This window comes from Aulonocara stuartgranti (assembly GCF_965226115.1).
Source record: "Aulonocara stuartgranti genome assembly, chromosome: 14".
Taxonomy (NCBI): Eukaryota; Metazoa; Chordata; class Actinopteri; order Cichliformes; family Cichlidae; genus Aulonocara; species Aulonocara stuartgranti.
The window spans coordinates 18471085-18491780 of NC_138950.1; the positions used below are offsets into that span (position 1 = coordinate 18471085).

Genomic DNA, 20696 nt, shown 5'->3' on the forward strand with positions numbered 1-20696 from the left:
TCATGCAGATTTTTTTATTTGACTTGCAATAACTCAAAATACAGGTAAGAGTATACATAGACAGATTCAAACATGCAGTAAAAATAAGATGGGGAAAAAGTGTAGCACTACTAAAGCAATATTTTACAGTGCTTTAGTTGTGCTGAATGAATATTTTTAATGCTTACCAATCTAATGTTTATATTCTTGCTGAATTAGTGTAAAAGAAATGCATTTATCGTGGGCTTTGTGGATGTTTTTTTCCCCAGAACTTGAGCAGAGATTTCTTTAGTTTTATCCCTAATATTTTGCCCTAATTAAGTATTTGAAAATAGTAAGTCATTGACTCTTAAGTGGAAATCATAAAATCAGGAGATATCAGTTTGGTTTTCTTCTATAGATTCCTTAGCTGCTTGTGTCAGCTCTAGTTGTCTCTGTACAGTTGCTTGTAAGGACATGTAGTGGATACATGGCTATTAATAACTTGTCTTCAGGTGTGTGTGCGTGCATGTCTGTGTGTGTGTGGGTTTTGTGTGCGGCAAGCCAGCAGCCAGATTGCTATTTCCCCCTCTACCCCGTATAGAAAGGCCTGGGTATTCTCTGGATGAGGGTGTGATGTACAATTGAAGGGCAGGATTGAAACTGATTACCTTGTTAACTCCTGGCACCCACTGGCAGCTTGAAATAGACCTGAGCACCAGGGCCTGATTTGCAAATGAATTACCTCTCGCCTGGCCCTCCCCTTCCCCTCCTCTTCATTCCCCCGTCTTCCTCCCTCTCTTTTGTTCTTTTTTTTTCTTTTTTCTTTTTTTTTGTCCATTCGGTGCCAAGATCATCTTTTTATATTGTGCCATGACAGATGCTGTGCCGGGCTGCCATTGTTCCCCATCAGTTTTCTGGGGCCGAGAGGAGAGCCAAAAGATTTCCACATGTGATTTTAACACAGCCACCACCCCCCCAGTCCTTGCCGTATAGCCCAGTGTAGTCTTTGTGTACCAGTACGGCAATCTACATAGTTTTGGAACAGGCAGTAATGTTGGGGAGCGTCATTGTCTCAGCCTCAATAATAGAGAGGCATTTCTCTGATTAGGAAAGGTTATAATTGGGAAGTATGAAAAGGACGACTGGCTATTGAAGAAAACCATGGGGAAATTGATTGCTCTCCATGTCTCCCTTTTGCTTTTCTCTCTATGTCTTTGTCCTGATCTCCCTCTATGTAACACGATAAAAAGAAGTCAATTTTCTTTAAAACTTGGCCCCAGCCCTCAGATCCCTCCAGAGCTGGTGTGTATAGGCTAAGAAGGGGGAGATATAGTTTTTTAAATAGGGAGACTTGTTCTGTGTGTAATATTTTATCCGCGATATGACGTCTTCAGCAGTTTAGCATTTCTTAGCTCACAGGGAGCTGAAGGTGGTCCTTTAACTATGGCCTGCTGATGTTTGATTATGAGAACGGTTGTCTGAGCTGTTATCAGAGTGACAGATCAGAGTCATTGCCCTGTACCCAGGACGCTTAAGCCAAAGGAGGGCGATGTGTTTCTCAACCACAGCAATAATTAAAAAAAACAACAACAACTATATATTAAATACGAGAGATGCCCGGTAGCAAATTTCTTCGGTTGTTATAATTTTTTTCCTTTGTGTGACCTGCTGATACCAACTTTTTTTGCTTCTGTTATTTTCTTTCTGAGAACTGTATAAACTAAAATGGAACTTTTCCACAATGTGAAATATTTTTGTCATAAAAAAACAATAAATCTCCCCAAACTACAGGTTCTTCTCCCACTGAAAACAATTGAGAATAAGGTGCTGTGGTACAGGAAATTAGTACAAGTAATTAACTGAAAATGAGTTGCTGTACACCCACCTTTACTTGACATATTTTGTGTTGCAAAACAAAAGCAGATGGAACAGATTTATATAACAAAACAAGTGTCAGGTACTTTAATTATTTTCCTGTAGGTTTATAACTTCACCAGATAACAGAATCTGAACCCTTTTGTGTTTTTCGTTGGTCTCCATAAATGTCCTCAGGATGACTTTGATCCTTTGCTCATACCGAGGCTTCTGGCTGGCTCTGAACCCAGACAAATTTAGCATTAGCCACTTTGCTTTTATTAGATTCTTTGAAATATCCATATTGATCTAGGTGAAGGTGATTTGAGTGTGTGATTATATTTGTTGGGATGATGTTTTTATTTTAATGGGTTATTATTCAATGTTTTTACTGCCTCGGCCCAGTTGAGTTCAAACAGGGCTGTATGTGTCCCTGGACTGAAGTGAGTCCTGTTTATAATTTTAGACCCTTCCATATTTTGTTTTGCTTTTACATATGATGTAAATGAATCAATATATTGATGTTAATCTCCAAGTTTGTTTATTTAAACCCAATGTACTTTTTATCTGTCTTGTGATTTTAAGTGATTTTCACAGTTGTAGACACACCTGTGGAGTTTGTCTTCTTGTGTAGTGGATTGCTTAGAGCTTAGGTGTAACTTATAATCACATTCTGTAAAAGGTAAAATCAACATAAATTTGATTATGCATTGGTGACACTTTTTAAAAAAATTAGTTTAAACCTAGTTTGGCATTTATACTCTCCAGTTTAATCATTTGCTAATATAACTAATCTATCTTTAGAAAGAAAATTATTTTCAGTCTCCACTACAAGGTTCACCAACACCAGTCTCTCCATAATTTGTCCCTTTCTTTGTTTTCTTCTCAGTGCTATTTATATTCATAATGCCCACCATATTGAAAAAAAAATGATGACTTTGTTGCATTTTTGTGTTGACTGTACAAAATTAGGTCCTGTCAGTTAATTAGTGTGGGCTAAATAAATGTTTTTTTAGTTTGGAGACACTGATAAGATAGTAGTCATGATGCTGCTTCTTGAAAGGTTTTCCCAGTTTCACATTTTGACGATATTGCTGTTTCTTATTATAAATGAAGATGATGTTAATCCTGGAAGACTTTAAAGAGATTTATTCTTCATTTTCTCGCTCCACAAGTGTTGCTGTCGCTCTTTTATTTGGGCGTTGGTCCCGTGTTTGGCAGACACGGGTAACACGAACAGGTGTCTGCTTGCGTTTTTATCTCATACAACAGAAAGAGCCTCCTTAAATCAACTTCTTCTTTTCATATTCATACTTCTTTGACTTTTTTATTGACTGCACTTAAACCTCCTTGAGAGAAACATAAAGTGCTGAATTTTTTACCCCCATTTTAATGGGCTGCTTTTCTCTACCATTTTGGGATTATGCTAAAGTAAAGCCCCTTCCACTGGGAGGGAGGTCAGCTTGTGTACCCGCAAATGTATGTGTGTGTGTGTGTGTGTGTGCGCGCCTGTATGCATGCTGAATTACATAAAAGCATAGAACGATAAGTCTGCGTTTTGTTCCCTCTCTGTGTTCTGCATGGAAGAGTGACAGCCCCCGACTTGCCCCTGTATTATCCCTTTCTGTGTATATGTGTGTGTGAGTCTGAGAGTGTGTGTCCCACCAGCCCTCCTCTTAGCTGTATAAAACCCTGAGAGGTAGTTCTGATAGCACACACAAAAATACAATTTCAATTTCAATTGGCAGCCCTGTTAAAAAAGGGCTATGGAGATGGCAATCAGGCCTGAGGGGAAGCTGCACTCCCTGTACTATTGTGCTTGTGCGTGCGTCTCTATACCCAATCCTCTACAGTTCAATATCAAGCTTTATCCCTATATTAGTTAAACAGGCAGATCCCACTGATGTGGACTCTGTATTAGTGTGCTTTATGTGAGTGTGTATGTGTGAGTGAATATGCTTGCTCCAGTGTCCCCATCACATTGACTTTTTAATAAATATGCCTGCCATTCTGTCAGCAGTCAAACAACATATGAATGCTCAATGACACACTTGACAAGGCATGCAACTGTAGCAAATGAGTCACAAATTCACACACTCTCTCTCACACACACATATACACTCGCACACTCTCTCACTCTCTCTTATGATGTCTTCTTTATAGTAATACGGTGTCTTGCCTTCTTTTGCTCCTGCTCTGCTCCTCTTCTCACGATCAGTGACTGATGATAAGTTGAGGGTGAAGAGGCTGCTGAGGGCCAGGTTTTTTATTTTATTTTACTTTTTAATTGTATGAGAAAATACAAAAATGCACTGTTGCTAATCAAAAGGTTAAAGACTTCTGTTGGTTATACAGTCGCAAGATATCGTTTGTGAACCCTTTGTTTGGAATACCAAGAAGTCTTCAACTCACAGTTATAAATACAATATGACAAAACTAATAACATGCAAACGGTTTTACATTAAGTGTTTTCTTTATGGATCACACTTTTTTGGTTAGTTTTTCGTTTTGTTTTGTTTCTTGCTAAATGTTATGTTTTAAGTTTTTCTATAAACCACCACATTTCTGGGATTTTCTGAATGAAAGAGACAAAAGTTAATCACCCCAAATGTAAAGCATTATTTGGCTGTTTGGCTTCCTCAGGTTTTGCAAATCGGCAGCAAAAGAAAGTCATGTTTTGTCATGGCAAAGTGAGAAATATCTAGTTGAAGTTGCTGCTACTGCTTGTCACCTTTCCATCGATTGCAGAGCGATTAATGAATCTTACTGTAATTTCACTGATTTACCCATGCGGGGTAAATCAGTGAAATAGGGTAATGTGTAATACAATACATTACAACACAAGTAATAACATGGTATGTTCTTATTATAAGTCATTTTTATTTAATAGGAAGCCTCTTATGGTTCCTGAACTGAAACTGTGAGTAAAGGGCAGTGAAATCATTACAGTCAGATAAAGGGGAAAGTTAAAGGTGTGTAACACGGCCTGTGGAAGCAAACCCATTGATGTATGAAAGTCTGATATTACATGGTAAACCTGGCTAGTAGTGGAGAGTGAAAGGGTTAAATCGTCCGCACACCGGATTGTGGGTCTGAGAGGTAATGCATGGCTGATGAGTGCTGGGCTAATGGGCAGCTCTGTAAGCTGGAAATCAAATGACTGCCTCTGCATTTTAAGTCCCTCTGTCACCTCCATTGACTGACTAAAGATATTCAGATCAGCTATGTCAAAGGGGGGGTGGGGGGGAATCTAGCAAAGATGGAAAGAGAAAGAAAGGGAAAGAGAGTGAAGGAAAGAAGGGGAGGAGATCTTAGCAAAACCTGAAGACCTAATGCAATTATTAGAAACGTGAACCCCAAATGACAACTCATCTCGCGCTAGCTGTGTAATTAATTGTCTACTAGCAGAATTGCGGGGGCTTTGGAGGGTCAGGTAAAGAGAGAAAAGAGAAAGAAAGCCATCCGGGGGGGGGGGTTGGAAGAAGGCAACATGACAGGTAAGGAGAGACATAAGGAAAACGATGAGGTAAGATGAGGCAACAGCTTAAAATCATTGGTCGAATACAAGAGACAAAAGGGCTTTGGACACATTGTAACAGAACATCTACTGTGAGTGATAGAGGAAGAAAGCATGCTGCGAGGGCACGATGAGAAGAAAAGCGACTGAGTGGAAGGAGAGGGGGAAAAGAGAAAAGGAGCAGGAATGAGAAAGCATGAGTGCAGACAGTGTGATGGATCCAGCAACCATGTTGAATTGGTCAGTATTGACCTTGCCAGAGCTTAACACTCTCCCTTGTTTGTCCAGTTTTACTTAATTGACCGCAGATAACTAATTAAATTTCCTGGAACAACAGGGCATTACTCTCCCTGTGTCTTTCCCCTTCTTGCCCACTTGCCATTCTCTGCTAGGCCTCTCAGTCATCCTGGCGTGTAACTATTCCGAAGAGAAAAGAGAGGTAATGCGAACAAGTAATGACATAAATTTCCTTCTTTTTTTTGTTGTGTGAAAAACTGAACACAATGACAAATTGCTGTGTATGACTAGGATGGGTGAAGGTCAGAGATTTTCATGTTTTAGTCTGCTCAATAGTCCAACCTGTCTGCTTCTGCACTGCAGTGTCTCCTCTGTCAGATTCTGGCATTATATCCTTAAATAGTTGCTGGTTAACTCCCAGTGATTCTGTAAAGACACTCACTTGCCATGGCAAGCCATAGCTTTAGTGGGCACAGTTTTATAACCTTTTTGCAAGCCGCGGTGTGCACATTGAATTTAATAAACTCGGGTATGACATTAGTGTTACCCCATGGCTGTTAGCTTCCCTCTGTTAGCTTCCCTGCAACTTTAAGTGGTCATATTTTATGTATGTAGACTGCATGATGGCAAAACTTACTAATGGCTGCAAACAAATCTGCTGCCACAACTCAACAAGAATTTTCTTAGGGTTTTTTTTTATGGTATGCCATTAGTGTTATTTTAACTTAAAATGGTGCCATAATAAGCACATTCATGGGATATTTGTATCAGCTGATCAATAAATGTAGGTTGTTGCTGCCCTCATATCATGGGCCATTTGACCCAAGCTGTTGCAAGATCATTACAATAGCCAAGCTGTAACCTCGCTCATTGTGTGAAACAGGACTATGTCCTGAAGGCAAGACCAGAGAAAATACCGTAGTTCTTTCATGTTGTTTATCTCCCAACTCCCAAAGTTGTGCAAGTTTTGTACTCTTAAATAGACGTCGTCTTAGAGGTCACAGTTGGCCAGTGTTTGTCAGAGCTAATTTGCAACAGTGTGAGAATGTTTAAAACACTCACCTGCCAACCAATCCAATTTTTTGGAAGATATTTTGATATGTCACGATGACAAAGGTACAGACATAGCCATTAAGATAAACGATTTCTTAATTCTATATGTTATATATTGTCGAGCTGTCTCGGTTTACTGCAGCCGTACATTACCACAGTAAACAGCGGTAGTGTGTGCTTATCTTGCTTTAATTAGTCCATTTCTAATGTGAAAATACTTTTTTAACTGAAGTCAGTATATGATTTGGAGTTTGGAAGTCTAATATCTAAAGCAATTTTTAGGGCCCGATTTGAACCACAGTTTTTTTTTCAGCCAAACTTTGCTGCCTTTAATAGACCTTAACGATCATAAAATGACTACCACTGAAAAACTAATAGCACTTATGAGTAAACTGCTCACTTAAAAATAAATTAATCAGTATGAAAAGTATGATTTTAATGCGCCATGAATTCATTTTCTTCATAGAGGGCTACTAAATATGTCACACGATTAGTGTGCCTTCTCACCGTGCCAAGTCCGTCACATCCCATCACATCACAAATCACCGTCTGTCTGCTTCATTCTCGTCTTCCCATGTCTGCACTTCATCTCTCTTGCCATTGCCGCCCTCCCTCTCTCATGTTGTGTGCCGGGGCTGTAATGTGCTCCTGTGGTTGTAGTAAGCAGGCCATAGTGTCTCTGAGGCCTTGTGCTACACCACCATTACTATCTGGCCTGCCTCCACTACAAATTGGATGAACAGGCACTGACACATTTTCAATATTATTACATTAAACCAAGTGGATTTTGATTGATAACCTAATATTGGCCTAATGCAAAACATCAATCACGGCAAGTATATTAATTATTTAATATTGTGGCGTAATTCAGAAATCGATGCTGCCTCTGCGCTGAATGCACAGAGTACAGAAGGAGGGAGGGAGAGACAGATAAGGAGAAAAGGAAAGCTCGGTCCCCGAAGACCTCCGCAGATTATATGATGTTTTGAAAAGAGAGATGAGGATGTAAAAGTGTGCGTGCGTGTGTGTGTGTGTGTGTGTCAGCTGTGGTTGTCTAATGGATAGAGCGATCCCTTCGGCACTGGTGCGGACCATGCTGGACAGCTTGTCCTTGATGAAGTCAGGACAACAGATGAAAGAGTGGGAGATTAAATGCATGTTAAGAGCTTAATAAAGGTTGAATCAAAAAAAAAAGGAAAAAAAAAAAAAGGAAAACTGTAGCTATAAAAAGGAAGAGGGGAGACGGGGGGAGGAAAAAAGCAAAGGGAAATGAGTGGAGGAGGAGGGATCGAGCGCTGCGTCTCCCCTGTGTTAGATTGTTTCTCACTAATTGCGCTTCATTAGTGGATTACACACACTGTCACCACGGTAACAAATGTCTTGCTGTCTAGTAGCCGGGCGCCCGTCATGTATAATGAATGTGGCGGGGTGTTTGTCAGAATGTAATGTAATTACAGCTAGATGAAGTTTGCCTTAAGTGGTTGACTTGTCTGCCTGTGGCTCAGTGACAGAGCTCAGAATAAACAAGCAAACATCTTTTCTTCATGACTTTATTTTTTTGTTCTTCTTTAGTTCTTGTAGTGGTTTTTTTTTTGTTTGTTTCTTTTAAGTTTTCTAGGGTGTGTAGCTTTTTCTTCATTCCTTGATGCTTTTCGGAAAGGTTGATGGTGTTGAGACATGGATGGATGGGTGAATGGAGGTAGAGGGGGCTGGAGGGGTGGGATGGATTAGACAGTATGTAATTTTAGAGATGGTGTAGATTTACACTGTGATGCTGCTGGCTGCATTAGCAACTGAAGCCTGTCGATAAGCCTTTCTCCCTTTCAGCACACACACAGACACACACGAACGCCGTAAAACGCCACAGCCTGGGTGGAGTTGTCAGTAATGGAGGCCAGAGTTGGACGAGGGGTGCTGAGATCGGGGGGACGGGGGCTGTTTGTGTTCTCTTGATCTTTTGATTTCCACTGCTGCAAATTTGAAATGTGCCAAAATTGCATCTATTATTTACTGCCAATTTGCTCTTTTTAAAAACAGACTGCTCCCCACTCCTCCGCTTCCTCGGCTCGCCGTTCTGCTGTTGCTACCCTGATAATCATACACACATTTTTTATTAATTCACAGATAATAAGCTCCCAGTTCTTTCTTTGTAGTTGGAAATTATTATTATGAATGCCAGCAGTGTGGCAACAATATTAGTTAACCTCTGTGTGGTGCAGATGCAAACACATGAAAATGCACACAGCATTTCAGTCTGAAAGGTTAACAATTAGTATAATTCCTCATTATGTGCTTTTTTTGGTTACCTCTTTTGATTAACCAAATGCCTTTTGATATCATCAGGATTTTTTTCCCCTCTTACAGCTATTCTCATCCCGCGTACGTTGCAGCTGAAACAGAAAGAGGCTTTAGTGGTTATGACAGTTGCCGACTGTGAAATGATTAGTTGAAAATAATTCGGCTTAACTACCACCACAGTGAGACATTTTAAGGTATCATCACAACCTCAGAAAACCACTGATGGCTTGCCTCCCCATTCATCGAGGAATCAAGAAAATAGATTGTTTATTAATAACAATGATTCGTAGCTGGAGTCTAATTCTGGTTACTTAGGATTGGCCACAGGTAGTGTTTCAGTGCAATGATTCAAACTGTGAAATTAAATCAGAAAATCGCACTTGACAGAGTTTGTTGTGTGTGTTAGTTGATGTTTGTGTGTGTGTCTGCAAATCTGCTTTTATTAAATGACTTTTTGTGCCGGCACTTTATTTACAGTGGGGGAAATGTGTTGTTGTGTTGCAGGGACGCTGGGAACATCAAAGGCAGATTAGAACATCTGGTAAGTTCTATTCAAAACACACTCACACACACTTGCACACTTTGATATCTGCATTCCTAATGAAACCTCTGCAATTGGAGCTGAATACCTGCAGTTAACAAGCAGGGAGAGAGGGAGAGTGGCAGAGAAAACGGGGATAGAGGGAGGATGGAGCCTCCCCGAGGGTCTGGTCCCGCTTTTATATTAGCATTTAATTCATCCCAAATTGTGCCCAAACACACACACAGGTAATCCACTGTGTCCTCTCTCATATTAGCTGCTACTTTTGTGTGTGCGGTTGTGTGTGTACCTGTTCATAAACGCTAAAAATGAAAGCAAAAGTTTTTCTCCCCTTGTCCCTCTTGGTCCTTTTGTCAGCATGGGGCCTTTCCTCAGTCCTCTCCCAGCTATGAATCAGAGAGCTGCTGGAAACGCTCTCCTGGGACAGCCCTGAAAATTTAATAACCGACATTTTCAGGGTTTCTCTTGCTACTCGCTTTAATACGGGGTCAGAGTGCCGTGCAACAAAGTGAAAAGGTTTTCTCTCCTCTTTTTGGGTGGGAAGAAACGAAGGTTTGATGTGCCCCATATTCCCGGGGATGAATTATAGAGAGGGGTCAGTGAGGGTCCTGGCTCTCTGTGGATGTCACATGCCCTCCCTCCCCTGCCTCCCTGCATACTAAACTGCAGCTCCCAGCACCCTTACGCAAATGACCCTCGCCCCACCACACGCTACGCAAATGACCCTGAATATGCCACACAAATGAGTGACCCCGAAATTCAAACACTTCTCAGTAACTCTCCACTTCTGCAAACGTCTGAGCTCATGAAGTTGAAATCATCTTTCAGCACTGTCAAGCACAGCTCCAGTTGCCACTTAACTCTGTTGTTAAGGATATTCATAACTTTGATTTGAGTGACATTGGATTTAAAGTGGCGCGATTGCTCACCAGCCACTTTATTAGGTACACCTGTTCAACTGCTTGATAGCGCAAATAGCTAATGAACCGTTCACATGGGAGGGACTCAGCGCATTTAGAGATGGTCAAGAGGACCTGCTGAAGTTCAGGCTATCAGAATAGGGGAAAAGGGAGATTAAAGCGACTTTGAACATGGCATGGTTGTTGGTATGAGTATTTCAGTAACTGCTGATCTGCTGGGGTTGTCTCACTCTGGGGTTTACAGAGAATGGTCTCAAAAAGGTAAAATATCCAGTGAGCAGCAGTTTTGAGTGAAAACGACTTGTTAATGCCAAAGGTCAAAGGAAAATGGCCAGACTGTTGGCAATTAAGGCATGCAGAAGAGCATCTCTGAATGCACATGTTTAACCTTGAAGCAGAAGAAGATAGCAGCAGAAGACCACACCAGGTGAAACACCTGTCAGCTAAGAACAGGAAACTGAGGTCACAACGGGCGATTGAAGATTGACGTTTGAAAAGCATTCCTGGCCTGATGAGTCTCGATTTCAGCTGCAACATTTCCATGGTGCAGTCAAAAGTCACCATAAACAACATGAAGCATAGATAAATTGTGCTGTCTATCACTGGTTAAGACTGGCAAATGTTGATATTGCAGATATTTTTTGCCATACTTTGGGCCCTTAAACACCAGCTCAGCATTGTTTAAATGCCCCAGCCTACCTAAGTATTATTTCTGACCATTTCCATCCTGTCATAACCACAGTGGTCATTCAATGTACTTCTCAAACTGCATTAATATGACAGTGTGTTTGCTGTACTCAAATGAGCTCCACACAGATCTCATTCCAGTAGAGCACCTTATGGGTGTGGTGGAACGGCAGATTGGCATCATGGATGTGCAACAACTGTGTGACACTATCATATCAATATGGAGCAAAGTCTCTGAAGAGTGTTTTCAGCACACTATCCATGCCGTATAGAGGTGCTGGTTGGCTATTGTGATCTTTTCAGTTCTCAACAAAACTCCATTGTTCATTATTACCAAATAACAAACAGGCCATATTTGCCATAAGAGGTAAATACAATCTTGGATTCTCTTCTTTTCTCTGCATCATCACTAAATGTTGTTAAGCTGATTGTAAATTTGTCATTCAAATCTTTTCAATGTTGGTATTTTTTAAGAGCACTGTTGTTTCCCCTCAAAGTGCTTCAAGAGTAGACATTCAAATGAAGTGATGGTTAAATATAGCATGTTGTATGGTAATGGTCTAGCTTGAGTTTGGAGATGTCTGTCGCTTGGTCTATAGGTGTGATTGATGTAGTACTCCATAAAAGGTGCTTTGAATTATTCAAGAGAAGATTAGATGCATAAACAGCATTAATCAATATGCTTATATGCGTTATCTTGGCAAATATGAAAGCTAGTGGTTTTAAGTTTCTCTAAATGACATGTGTATGACTGTGAACTCATTTGCAAAGTCACAAATGAGTGCACTAAGTTTTCAAACTTATTAACAAATTTAAGGCAAGATGGGTTATATTGAGCTATAGGTTTCTATTACGGCACAATTTTGTATTGTGATTGTAACATTTTGTACAGAAAAGCTGGAGATATACACATAGACCAAGTTATTGACACGATCATGTACTCACAGAGATTAGTAGACTTATATTTTAGCCACTGTGCATCTGCAGATGTTTCCCTATACCTTTTCCCCCCCGAGTATACCAACAGGGACTGATTATACCATATTTGCATTTGATTCTTGGTTTTTGCTTTGTTTTTATACTCATCAGGATAGCTGAGTTAAACATTACAAACTTACGAAGACTCACACGCAAACACATTTGTATGTTTACCAGTTTATGGTTTTTTGTGTATATATGTATGTCTCAGGGAATTTGAATAGTTGAATACTGAGTGTTTGAATTTATGGGCATTTTAATGCTTACGGAGAGATTGCACCCCAGTAGTCAGCTGCCTGGGGAGTGCAAGACTCTGATTACGATTCGGGACAGAGAACTGTAAATAACAGAGCTCATCTCTCTCAGAGGTAGAGTTCCAGGGCTGTTGCAAATGTTTTTCTCAATTCCTCACACACCTATTCGTGTAGATTTCCAAACAGGCATTTATGACTTTCTGCTGATCTATTGCTTTCAAGATTGGTGCATCAGCCACATTGACACTTACCATGGTGTTTCAACCAGCGATCCTGACTCTCAGTCAAGTATACACTTTTTATTTTTTTACAGTAATTATTTGCTTGCATTACTGTAAATCATTTTTATATGGGAGTCAGTAACTGTTTTGCTGTTTATTCATGACTAAAACCGGATCAGATTTCACACTGATGTGACGGTCAGGCTTCCCTTTACATTCCGGAGCTTGATTTTTCATGATGAATACTAATGTTACCTATTCCTGTTGTAACCTCATGAGTGGTGAAGTAATTAGGTGGGCATTTAAGGCTTGTGTGGTCTAAGGTTTGTTTCATTGTTCACGTTTGGCTTGTGTTGTTTTTGCATCTCAGCAGATTGACTGAACGCGATCAGTAGCGATGCAGAAACAAAGTCTGAAGCTAATTGCTCCCAGGGCTCTGCGTTAGTTTCTGTTTTTGTTCGCATTCACGTACATGTCCAGGCACATATACACACAGACACACATACAAACAGATACACAAACAAAGATCACCCAAGTCTGAGTTGGATTTATTTTTTCTTTTTCTTTTTTTTGCTTTGGGAGATTTGGAGCGATAGCAAAAGAGGTGGCCTACAGCAGATAATCAGTCCAGATGCACAGCTTTTTTAGAGTGAAGTAGAAGAAAGCCAGCAGCTCAATCAATACACGAGGAATCAGCCTCATCAGGATTACTGGCTCAATCAGCAGCTGTACCCATCGTTCTACCGCACACACTGCCCAAGGAAGGATACAAGACAAGAGGGGGGAGTAGAAGAACGAGGGGGGGGGAGGGTACGCCATCGGTTCTGTGGAAAGAGTCTGAAGAAACCCTAATGATGGAGGGTGACTTGCAGGTCAGTCCAGGGTTGCAGGTTGAGTTAAGGTCACGATTCATAGAAAACTGTAACTGTGGAATTTACCTTATGTCATGATATGACATTGTAGACCTTTGCTAAAAGTAAATTGAGGGACTTTTTGTCTTGATAGCAAAGCCACATTTTTTTGTAGCGTGGGTTGCTCTGCATTACATTATCGGTGTTTAACAGTATTTTAATTTGGAAGTATTAGTGAATAAGCGAATAACAACTCCTCCTCTCATTTAACACATGGTAGCCATTATCCTTTAAAAACATGCCTCCCTTTGTTGAAGTGCAAGTATTGAAAACAGCTAAATTCACATAGAATGTGACTCTAATATTTTCAATATTTCCGTTTCCAAATCTTTGCTGTATGGGTTTTGGGTTTAAGGTTGGCTCTCTGATTAACAAAGTGCAAATAGATTAGAAAATTGTTACTTAATGCCCTTTCTTAAATAGCCCTTTATTCTCATTTTAACAAGTGTTTGTTGGGGTCTGTGAGGTAAAATGTGTTGCTTCACTCGGGGGGTCCTACTTAGAATAAATTTATACCTCAACTCTTTAAAGGACCTTTAAAAGTCTGGCGTTTAAATGTAGCATCTGCTTTTCACAGGGTGAGAAGCTGTGTTGTCACAAAGTTTGAGTTTGTTTCTGTTTCTGTTCTATTTTTTTTTAATCATACCAATTTTTAATCATATGCTTGACAGTTGGATTACCATATTACACGTGGCTAATGAGGAGTAACTCCTCTTAAAGATCAAAGCAAAATACACCTCAAATAAGATGGATTTTATGTGTTATAGGTAAAAACATCTACCAACACCTGCGGTATGGTGTAAACGCCATACATGTGTTTTAAAAACGAGTCATGAAGATGTTAAACAATACTCTGGGAAGTTACCATAGTAAATCAAGTCACATGACAGGATTTACTATGGTAACATACACGTCTTGACTCTTTGCTGTGCTGTCACAGATTAAAAAAAAAAAAGATTGCTCATCAAGTTTTTCTGTTGGCCAGTTTTGGCTCTACTAATGCTATAAACATAAGCATATCTACCTATTGACTATCAATATTTCTTGAACAGTCCTGCAATTTATATGTTAATGTCATTTTCATCAGGGAAGTAAAAAGTAATCCAGGGATTATCCTACAGCTTCACCTTTAATACATAGTATTAGAAATACAGATAGTACATTTCCCATAATGCTGTCAAACCCTCATCATATTTTAAATGCGACTTATATGCAGTTTTGACAAACTAGTTTGCTGATAAACCTTAACATGATCTGGTGTTTGGGGACATTGGGTGTTATCTCTGTGGGAGCTACCGTTCCCTTTTTTTCTGTAAAGCTGTGGTTTAGTTTCAGATGTTTTTTTCTTTGTGAAAACGAAGTGGGTTTGTTTTATTGGAACGGGCAGCCTGGAAACAAGCCTCTTTATTTTTGCGATGCATCACAGGTTGTTGTCCACATGGTTCTCTTCGGGGATAGCTGATGTCTGAGTGTCCCTTGGTGAGTTGAAGAGTTTACTGAGGCAAATTGCCTGGTTGGGCTAATGACAGATATGGACCAACAGCTGTAGCCAGGACACTCGCACACCGAAACTGTGACATTGCCTCATATGGCAGGGTTTTGTCCTAGAGAAGTCTTAGTATGAAATACAAAGAGTTAGGTCAATATAGCTGTTTTTTCTCTCTCAGTTCTGTCTTTGTGTATGTCACAGACTTTCTTTTAATTAATCTATGTATTCCTTTCTCTATTTCTTCTGTCTTTCTTGCACTAATTGTATAGGATAAAGAGGTGAAAAGAGCTTAGATGAAGAGATTGTGGACAGATAAAGGAGGGGGAGAGGGGGCGTTGATAATCTGCAAACAGATTTCCATGCTTATTACACTAATGATTTCATGATATTTGATGTTGTGGCTGGGATTGGGAGGATTTGCGAGGGAGGGCTGGTTGTCTCGCTCTTTCTCTTCCCCCCCCCCCCCCCTCTCTCTCTGTGTCTCTCTCATCTCAACGGCACGGCTAAATGATGGAGTAATTTGAGTGACCTCTGACTTGGGGCAGGCCCAGACATAATTGCATGTCATTCTCGCACGGAATGAGGAAGGGGTGGGTGGGTGTGCGCGGCTCCTCGAAATACAAAATATCCCCCCCCCCCCCCCCGTCTGTCCGGTCTTTCTCACATATCTCTGGTTGTTTCTGCGTCTCCTTTTCATGTGAACCCAGTCCCCGTCTTGTTGCTCATCTCACTGTGGTTCGCTCCTTGAGTGTTTCCCAAAAAAAATGTTAAAAAGAGATCCCAAACAAAAGAAAGATTGCATTAATTTTCAAATGATGATATTACATTAAGCACGGAGCTCTCATATATCAAAACGTGAGAACTACTCCCTTACTGTATGTGCTTCATCTTAATGGTATCGCTGGATGTCAAGGGCATGGAGGAAATTAAATCGGAAAGTGCAGATAGACCAAAGAAGATATTATCTCTGGATGATTGCAGTTTTGATAGGTATTCCAGTGAATTTCATTTTCTCCGGATGGGAAGAAGATGAGTTAGCCTGCACATTTGCTCATTTTTCTTCTACATGATTTATGTGAGTTGAGTATAAAACTCTCTCCTTCTTCTTCTCCCCCCCCCCCCCCCCTCTTTACCCCCCACCACATCCCCCTTTATCAGGAACACATACATGCATGTACACACAGACACAGACACACACACACACACACGGGGTAGTAAATTACTGCCTTTGAGTTGTATCTTGTCTGGGGCAGTTTATGCAAGTGTATGCATCATTTCTGTATGGATGTTTGTGGCAGTGCATGGAGTTTTGTGTATTTGTATGCACGTGCATGTTTTTCTGTTTGTGTGTGTGTGTTTGTACTAGTGTGTCTTTATGAATACACACGCCTGAGATAGCAGCAGAGCCATCAATGGGAATGATTCCAGGGAGACGGGGGAGTGTCATTACTCAGACTTGTTTACATTCTAAATACGTAATGAAATCTTGTTGGTAATAATGACGGGAATAAAAGTTTAGGAAATTGTAAAAGTGGTGAAGTTTGAGAAATGAGCCCCGGCCTGTGAAATAGCATTTGGGGGCAGGAAACGACATTATTATGCAGTGCTCCTGCCTGCCTGAGACATGAAGATGAACTGCTGGCGGGTCATAAAATGCTGTTAGGCCTAGCCTGAAGTATGGCGCATTGTAAAAGAGCCCTGATCCCATATTGCCATTATATATAAAAGTATAGCCATACACAACATTATTTTTCATATAAGATGAGCTAAGATACTGTGGCTCAGGCACCCCGAATACATACAGATAGGCAGATTTTTTTCCGTCTTATAAAATATATAAATAAACATATTGCCATGGAACCCATCTTTGCCCTGATCTTATAGACCTCGATATTAAAAACAGAAATATTGCATTTTCTAGGGGCTCTGTTTTCCCCTGTCCTCTTTTGGGTATGGGATATATCTGTGTGTTTGTTTATGGGGGGTATGAGAGAGAGGGAGAGGAAGAAGAGGAGGCGATGCAGGGGAAGCCCGAGAGGAATTCAACAAATGAAAGAAAATGGAAACAGATGAAGACTTTAAAAATATAATGAGATGAATATTGAGCATATCAACTCCAGCATAAAGAGTTTGTTGAGGTAGGCACTGTGTATATTGAAGCCGTTTATTGACAGAAAATAATGGTTACAGTGGCGCAATTAGGATTAATGTTACAGTAGATGGACTGATGATGTCATTGATGTCCCGTTTCCTCCCACCCCCCCATAGAGGGTTTCTTTAAAGACATTTGAAGAGAAAGGTGACTTTAGCCAAACCCACATTTCACTAATGTGTTCTTTGAGAAGCAGGAAAGAGGTGGCACACTGTAGGCTGACTTAAATCATACCTGCCCTTAAACCAATCAATTGCTTGTGCACTATCTCTATATTTACTTAAATGGCCACAGTGCATTAAGTGCACTCTTCCAACCCTATTGCCTAAATTATTCATAAATATCTAGCCTTTGCAGCATATTAACTAATTTTAACTTCATTTTTTCATAATGAAATCAATAAACTCAGAGCCAACTAGTGTGCATCCGCCTGTATATGATTTTTCTTTTGTTTGTTTTTTTTAATATTATGAGCACAACAACTGTTGAAGATTAACAGGCCTCAGATTTAAGCAATAGAATAATTTTAACATTTTATTTTGGCCTCACCTCAAGCTTAGTCTGTTGTTTATAAAAATTATTATTTGGTCAGATATAATGAAATGTGCCAGTACTGATCACTCAGAGCCTTGAGCGTTAAAATAAAAGTAGAATACCCACAGATCAGTTAACCCGTTGTTTTCAAGATGCCGATTGTTTGATTGTAACACGCAAACTGCATTAAACAAGATAGACCTGGAGCGCTTTGTAAGGTATGACCAGCCCAGTGTTCTTTATTTATTTACTGCAGCTCACGTTGGTAATTTTCCTTCATGTGCTGATGCTCTGCTTTGCTCATCCACTTCAAGTCTTTCTAATATCGTTAAGTTTAGTTACCGCTGCTGGTTATGTGTTTCGTTTTGTTTATGTTTTTTGTAGCGTGTGCATGTGTGTCAGCATTTTCTCTGTAAACACAATGCTTCAAAAGTTTGCGAGTGAATTCTGATAAAAAATTTTAAGGGTTTGGATTGAGGTCGTTTTAACAAGCCGTTAAAATTTAGATTCCACCAAAGTCTTTTAAATTATTTATTGGTCGAGTATTGACCAACGTAGAAACTATGATTATGAAACTATGAGCATATAGAGAGTACCGTGTAAAGATTTAAAAAATCATGTCCCGTATGACCCCTGACCTCTCCTTCAAGGTCAATGGACTGATCGGAAGGTCAAAGTGATAATGATTATATATAGATCTATTAGATGTACAGGGAATGATATATGGGGAGTCTAAATATCACTTTATTTTATTATGACTTTGTTACATTCATGACAGTAACAGATTATAACCATTTAAATACATAACAATTTAAATACATGCACCATTTACCTGAAGATGTATAGCTTTTGGGGAAATAAAAAAATAACGTGATAATTAAACAATTCTTTCTAAACAATGATGTGAATGCACTATATCCACGTAAATTAAAAAAATATACTGAAAATTATGTAAAGTATATTAAAATGGGACAAGTAACAAAAGCCTGTTCTTTGCACGTCTTTTTACTGCACTACAAACTTCTTAAAGTATGTTTAAAAAGAAAAAAAAGGGGCCAAAAATGAATATATAGAAAATACAAGACTGTTCCCTTCAAAGTAAATACTGCTGAGAATTTAAGCTGTGCCTTGGTTGGAGTTTTGCATTCTCTGTGTGCTTTTTCTTCTTTACTTATGTCCTCCACCTCTTTTTGCGTAATCATAAATGAACTCTTCCTGTTGTGTGGTTAGATGGAACTGATACATCACGCTGGTTAGAGATGGCCTTTCTGACCTTTGTTTAGCTTCACTCTTCCTGCTTTAACAATCATCACCTGACCCACCACACTTTGCTTTGTCTGCGTCTCGAACTAGTGAATTACCGCAAAGAGATGAAATTTCCTGCGTGCGGACCTCATTATACACAGGCTAGCATTGTTTTTAGCAAGCAGTGTGAGGGTAATTTATTTTTCTAATGGGACGTGTTTATTTTTGACTAATGGCACTTAGCTGAGCTAAGCGTGTCTCAGTGTGTCTGTCGTCGGCGTGGTGAGGTAAGCGTGCAAGCTGCTTTGAGCACACTGGACTTCCTGTTACATTTGGAACAAGAATTTTCTAGAGGGTGTGGGTGCCACAGTGTTGTCAAACCAATAAGAGCAGATTCTTTTATGATAGACGAATGTGTGTGTGTGTGTGTGTTTTTTAAGTTGTTTCTTTACAGCTTGATAGCGAAAAAGAGGAAAAATGTGATATCTATGATGTTAATAATATTACCTACTCCATACGTGCATAACTGGATTTTTCATTGTCATACATACAACACTTAGAGGGATCCATAGCAGGACACACATTTAATATTTAACTGATAACTAACTGAAATACTGCAGATTTTGACAAACAGGGCTTGCACATAAGCACTGTTTACATGCTCAAGCAATTCGCCAGATGTGTGGAAAGAAGAAAAAATAGGCAGAATTTAAAAATAAATAATAGAAAAACTGAATGGTACTAGATCTGTCAGTTTTTATTTTATAATGAAGTACAAGCCAAAAAAATTCCTTTGAAATTAATGTCAAAAGTACATACTAGTACGTCTGTATGCCCCTCTTTGACAGTTAGCTCTTCACCTTGTCTGCCGATGGTCCGTATTTGGAACACCAGAAAACTTTTCAGGATGCAATATGATTCAATGAAAATCATATGAAAAAGTTCAATTGGAATATAATTGTGGTTTTAAGGTGCCTGGAGGTTTATTGGTAAAGGTGCTGGTCAGTTAATTGGAGGGTTTCTTTCAGCTTTTCTTGTCCACAGTGTGCTTCAGAAAGACACTTCTTTGATGGCTCTGAATGAGCAGATCTGCATTCTTCTCAAGCTGTTAGTGGTATGCTTGCTAATATAACATCATTAAAAGTATTTATATTTTTTCTAATTTGTCTTTGGCCTCCTATATGTCTATATTCTTCCTCTTTTAAGTTTTTTCCCCTCTTCTTAACACTCCCCTTCATTTGATCTTCTATATTTCCAGAACCATAAAGAAAGCACAACTTCTTGTTCCCTGTCTCATTTTTTTTCCTGTGCCATTCTCCCCTTTTCTCACAGTGTGATAATCTAAAACCTCTACAAGGAAAGCACTGCTCATTTCCAAGTCACATTACTTCCCTACACACACACAGTCCTCCTCCCGGTGTCTCGTGTTTGTTTGTGCACGTGGGGAAAGGCACAGTTCTAATTGAGGGGCAAAGCCACTTCAGATGCAGCGGGTGCCTCTCTCCCAGTGGGGGGAGCTCAGATCTGCCTCTGGGGAACACAATTAACGCCTTTTTATTGTTTACTAATGAATTACACACAGAGGGAGCAGGCGTGCGCGTGTGAATTAGAGTGAAAAATAAAGAGTTAGTTGTGAAGCAAAAAACATGCAATTTTGGGCATGTGTGTATGTTTGTTAGCTGACTTCTGAGTACCTTTTACATTACTTGTGATGATAACTTGATATTAATTAGAGTGTTACTCTGTCACGCTTCATTTAGTACTTCGGGGAGCGCAGCTTTTTTAAAGATGCTTTCCCCCCCTCCCTTGTTGTTCTGCATTTATTTAAAGCGAAACTCAAACCA

General features: G+C 39.7%; 1 protein-coding gene across 2 annotated transcripts in view; it reads left to right on the forward strand.

Annotated features, from left to right (window-relative positions):
* Positions 1 to 20696, forward strand: part of rsrc1 (arginine/serine-rich coiled-coil 1) — a 120137-nt gene that overhangs the window by 32705 nt on the left and 66736 nt on the right. For both annotated transcript variants that reach the window (XM_082502807.1, XM_082502808.1), the window contains exon 5: positions 9425 to 9461. In XM_082502807.1, coding sequence (XP_082358933.1) covers positions 9425 to 9461 — 37 coding nt within the window. The remainder of the gene's footprint in view (positions 1 to 9424; positions 9462 to 20696) is intronic.